Genomic DNA, 5,830 nt, shown 5'->3' with positions numbered 1-5,830 from the left:
AAGAAATGAGGGTAAGTATTATCTGTAACAGAGAAACTTGTGCATGTTAATAATACTGTTAGGGATCTAAGAAATGAGGGTAAGTATTATCTGTAACAAAGAAACTTGTGAATGTTAATAATACTGTTAGGGATCTAAGAAATGAGGGTAAGTATTATCTGTAGCAAAGAAACTTGTGAATGTTAATAATACTGTTAGGGACCAAAGAAATGAGGGTAAGTATTATCTGTAGTTCTGTTAACCCATATAGGTTTTATAAAAGATAGAAATTTCTATGTTAATCTGGAAAGATCAATACTTTTTTCTCTAAAATAAAAAATTGGTGGTGATTTCTATATACTTAATCAACCATCTAATAACCATATTCATAGGTTTTGAAAATTAGAACGAAGTCCAGAGGTGTGTTAAATTGTTACACGATGCATCAGTTTGATTTTCATTTCACATTATTACCAATCTATTAAACTCTCAATTACTAAAGACTGCCGTTCAGCTCGTCACGTAACAACTTGTCCTCGGCTGGAGTAACTTCAGTATCATGTCGCTAGCTGCTACACTTACATCACGTAACAACTTGTCCTCGGCTGGAGTAACTTCAGTATCATGCCGCTAGCTGCTACACTTACATCACGTAACAACTTGTCCTCGGCTGGAGTAACTTCAGTATCATGTCGCTAGCTGCTACACTTAATGTCGAGTGAAAATAAATGGTAAATGCTGTCACAAGTAAAATTGTATTGATGCAGTTATAAAGAAGAGGATTGAATCAGTAGTACAATGAAACCAAGAATTCAACAATTATTGTTCTATTGAATTTGTAGTGTTTGATTTGTGTATATATAACTTGATTGTGATAACAAGATTGGAATTACATATTTTACACATTTTTTCAAATAGGATAAGAAGTGGCTTATAGACTGACTTTCCCTGAGTAGCTGTAAGACAGGCTGAACCACCTTAATCCATAGTGACGTTTATTTTTAAAGCTTGCCTCTTGTGTGGACCACAAACCAGATTCTGTTACCCGTATTTCTTCTTGTTCTGTAGTTTTAGTCTTGTACAGAACAGTGTTCCCAGACTTCAAGAATTTTCTGATCTTTTAAAACTTGTATAAATCTGAGACAAGTTTGTAGTCTTCTCTCCAGGAAAATAATTTGGTTTATTTACAAGGTTTCAGTAAAACGCCCTCCAGAAAGGTTCAGCATCTGGTAGATTTCAAATGACATCATAGTGATGCCACTGATATAACCTGTTTTTTGTAATGATTAAAAAATTTCGTACAAGAAAAGCAAGTCTATGTAACTAATTAAAAGAAAATCGTAATGAAATTTTTTATTGAGAATATTTTTTGTTTGAATTTTAATTCGTATCTGTACGTGGTGGTATGTAAAGGATAAAATTGATACTAAGTTTTGTGTATCCAGTCATTTAAGGTTGTGCACAAAATATAACAAAGAAAGCTCAGACATTGATTTGAATATATCTAATTATTTAACTGTCTGTAGTTAAGTAGAATCAAATGGTACAAGTGTTAAGTTATCTTTGTTCTTATTTAACTGTTTGTAATTTTTTCACGTCGGGTAAGATATGTTTATATAACTAGTTATTTTAATTCTTTGAAATTGTAAACTGAATGTAGGCAGTGAAAGATGTATTCCTAATTCAAATAGTTTGAAAATGTAGTGTAGATTTAAATAGATATTTTTAGAAAATTTATAACATTTTTTAAAGACCATGATACACTGAGTGTGTATGTGTAAAATTTTTGAAATGTAGTAAAGAAATACACGAACTTTACCTATAAGATACCCGAGTAACATTACATAGTAATACCGTGTGGTATGTATAGAGATCGTGACAAGTTTTTATCATCTTATTTAGTTTAATAGTCTATATCCTGTACAAAATCTCGGTCACCGTTTACGTACTTGTTGTAAGTATCTTCTTCAAAGTAACTTGCTACCAAATCAAAACCTTTTGTTAACGTTTAGTTTTCAAATATGGTTTAGGAACTGAATTATGAAATGCTGTATTTTACCTTGTTGTTTATACGAAGAAATGTTTAATGTATTTCAGAACTATTAAAAAATTTAAGTGCTCTAATGAAAATTAGTAATAGATCTCTTGTAGATGTATTTATTCACAGCCTTGTGTCATCATGTGTGTGTATATAAAGGGGGCAGTTAAAAGTTTGTGGTGGAATTTCTGCCAGTTTGTTTCAAGTTGATCTGTAACACGTAGACTAAACTTTTAACAATATGAAGTTCTCTGTAAACTCGATGGATACTAAATACGTTTAACTTGTCCCTCGTATGTTTTCATTCTTTTAATTAAAACTTTCAGTAACAATTATGTGCGAACGTACGTTACAGATCACCATACTTCTGATTTATCTAGTCCTGCGAGTCTCAAGGTTGAATACATATCATTCTGTAACAGTTTATAATTCCTAGTGTTTATCAATGAGAAGTCAACTTCTGTGAACGAATTGCTGGGGTAGTGTTTATTTCATTATTGTATTGCATGGCATACAAGATAAATTTTTGGAAAATAACAAAGAAATGGTGTAGTATATAATAAACTAAATAATATATCAATGTGTCCTATTGTTTTCTGTGTCACCTATCTGTTTAACATAAGTCAAATAAGCTACAAGGTTTCCATACTTTTCTATATATTAGTTCCCCCCCCCCCCTTCCACTTTTTATAATAGAAATTATTAAAATTATCTACAGAACCAACAGATTGTATAAGCTCTTAATTCTTCCTGTAATTGTTGGTTTCTCTTGCACCCTGCCTGCTTGTGCTTTTTTATTATTAAAGATTGTCTCATTAGCCACTGTTTTGGAAAGTTTGTCTCACAGTTGATTTGTTAATGTTTTGCCCTTTTCTTCTTCTTGTAATCAGAATTTTAAGAGTTATTGACAAATCACTGTGTTTCAAACATAGTTTATATTATGTTTTTTCCCATCCGTGTGTTATATAATGTTCAATAGATTACCTTAAAATAATTTTGAGTATATAAATTAGCCAGCCATATTAGAACCACAGTTTAGTTGATTTGTAGACAGTAAGATTCCACCTAAAATGATCAATTTTGGGAATGTTATGTAACAGCCTTTTCTGCCACAAAATATTCATACACTCAGATCCTAGATTAGAATATATAGACAGAAGTCATGAACAAAAAAGATGTTGCTACCATTATATATCTGTTCAACCATCACATGCTTCATGCTATTCCACACACTTCTGTGGGTTCAGGCTGTTGAACTGGAAAACCATCCTCATACACTAGATGGCTTAGGGGCAGGAAGGAGGGGTTTACATTGGACATGACAGCCACAGTCAGAGAATGAGTGGACTAGCAACAACACAATCATTTTAATATAACGTACTCGTAGTTTGTTAACACTCTAGGAAAAGTAGCTTCCAAAAACTAGAGACCTGATAGTTTTACTTTTAAAGTGGGCTTTATTTTCACACGATGCAACATCAGTAAGTAGTGAAATGTTTGGCCACCAGTACAAAAAATCCCATGATGCTTTTCTTCAGTTATGATTAATTGGTAAAGAAGTTGACAAAAGATAAGGGTAACAGCAGTAATTAAAGTGACAATAATTATGTTGATTGTGCTTCTGCAAAATGGTCCAATTTTGTTGATGCAACAATTTAAAATCTTTACATAAATTGAACTAGTACTTTGTAAAACCCATTTAAACACAAAACTTGATTAATTATTTATAAGCAAGTAGCAGGAATATCATTATGGGACAATTTTATTCTTTTTATAAATATATATACACACACACATGGAACATGTATTGAGGGCAATAAATATTCCATGGCATCACATAATTTAGATTTGTTATAATCAACAGGATGTTACATTCCATTTCTACAAGAAATCAATTTATGTTTGTTATAATCAACAGGATGTCACATTCCCTTCCTAGAATAAGAATTAATTTAAAGCATCATCAAAAAGTTACAAGTGCAAGCCCTTTGTTTGCAATTCTTCTGATGTTCCCATATTTTGAAATATAAAAATAATTTTGGTGCATTTATTCACATTGTTTTGCATCATTAAGCCCCAAACAACCAACGTTAAGGAGTTACTTCCTATAGAGAAACCACATTTCAAAATATGTCTGTCCATTTTTTGTGATTGTAAAATATTTAAACCCCAAATAAAATTTTCGCTATGGTGTAAGTTTAGTTTTAATAACAATGAAATTAATTAGTAGTTTTTAACAACAAACCTTACAACTATTTAACCACACTTTCTATCATGTTTTGTTTAAAGAAATAAGAAAACTTTCCAACAGCAAGACACTAATTTCTTTATATGCACACACACATCTGTTATGTTAGTTAAGATTCTAACAAGACCAGTTTTTTTCTCAAGTCTGTGTACACTACAAAAATAGACATTCAGTGTCATGACATTAATATTCCAACAAGACAATTTACAGGTATTTTTGAGCTTCAATATTTTACGACAGTTTCGTTTTGAGTTTACTTATTTATTATTATTTTATTACAAGCTAGAGCTTTTACGGTAATGAAGATTATTTTCTAAGAACAAGTACGATGTTTCGATCATTCTCAAGTAATGAAACCATTAAAACCTGTGTATTTGAAACATTGTATCTGTTCTAAAAACAAACATGGAACTTATCTAGAAACCCAATAGTTTTTTTTCATCAAAGTACAAACAACTTTGAGAAATAAATATTAATAACATGAAATACCTTTTTCAGAACTACAACTGAATTTAATATTCTTAAAGTTACAAAAAGATATTAATTCTGTTAATAATCGGGGATAACTTATCACAGCCTATAACTAAGTACTATACAGTAACATGATACATGCCAAATGTGCTTATAAAAATATTCTTTCTCCTTTAAAGTCAAAGAAATCATGAATACAAAACAAAATTATAACTGCTTGTTCTTGAAGATGTCCCACTTAAAACGTGCACCTTTTTAAGTAAAACATCTTCAGTTTTATTTACACTTCTTATATACAACATCTCCAGAGGGTTGTGTACGATTACTAAGATGTTTTTATCAAGCATCCTGAGCCTGGTGTTCCTTCTATGTTCATGATACACTGGTGAATCATAGCATAAAACTGTAGGAGCTGATGATACCCATTTGTGAGACATTCCCTGGGGTGGGTAAAATAAAGTACACAAAGTATTGTGTTAATAAAATACTTTTAATGAAACTGCTTAGTGACAAAAAATAGTTTTTTTTTTATTGTTACCCACATACATCTAAGAAAATCAGTTGGGAAGTTTTTATATTTCTCCCAAGATCAAAATGATGACATGAGTATGTAATTTATTATATGTTCTGTACGAAGGTTCAAATGATTTATATTCATGACTCTAGGCTTAGTTTATTAACAGGGTTTTATGTATTAGAACATCCACATCGTTATTTGACAACAGTCTGGTGAAACCTAAACCGTACCCTTAAAGCCCCCCTGAGAAATGACACAAGGAGATGATGATCTGTCCTCCTTCCTGTGTCACCTCCAGGAGCTCTACAGTCTCTTAACTAGTTTCAAAATAACAGATTGTAATTAATGATACATCTTAGATGCAATAAAAATCGGTTTTACATCGTATTAAAAAAGATTTGAAAACATAAAAGTTACATACCTATTACTGGAATTCCTACAATACAGTTCAAGCATTTCTAAAGTGGGGGAGTTGGGAGGAGGAGAATCTAACTGAGAAGAAGAAGAAGGAAAAGACTCAAACCTTAATCATTTCAACAATTTAATGAACATTTATAACTAAAAAAAAAAAAAATAC

At 31.2% G+C, this 5,830-nt stretch overlaps 1 protein-coding gene and 1 long non-coding RNA gene across 2 annotated transcripts in view; one reads left to right on the top strand and one right to left on the bottom strand.

Moving 5' to 3' along the window:
- Positions 1 to 106: 106 nt before the first annotated feature.
- LOC111083332 lies at positions 107 to 2,112 on the top strand. Its single transcript, XR_002608972.1, has 2 exons — positions 107 to 215; positions 898 to 2,112. It is a non-coding gene; the product is annotated as an uncharacterized LOC111083332 (long non-coding RNA).
- A 1,348-nt stretch (positions 2,113 to 3,460) lies between these two features.
- Positions 3,461 to 5,830, bottom strand: part of LOC106475753 — a 13,858-nt gene continuing 11,488 nt past the window's right edge. The window contains exons 7-8 of the mRNA XM_013936429.2: positions 5,675 to 5,745; positions 3,461 to 5,176 (exon numbers count right to left, since the gene is read on the bottom strand). Coding sequence (XP_013791883.1) covers positions 5,062 to 5,176; positions 5,675 to 5,745 — 186 coding nt within the window. The 3' untranslated portion in view covers positions 3,461 to 5,061. The remainder of the gene's footprint in view (positions 5,177 to 5,674; positions 5,746 to 5,830) is intronic.

Source organism: Limulus polyphemus, unplaced genomic scaffold, assembly GCF_000517525.1.
Source record: "Limulus polyphemus unplaced genomic scaffold, Limulus_polyphemus-2.1.2 Scaffold9105, whole genome shotgun sequence".
NCBI lineage: Eukaryota > Metazoa > Arthropoda > Merostomata > Xiphosura > Limulidae > Limulus > Limulus polyphemus.
This window is presented reverse-complemented; position numbering and strand designations above follow the sequence as displayed.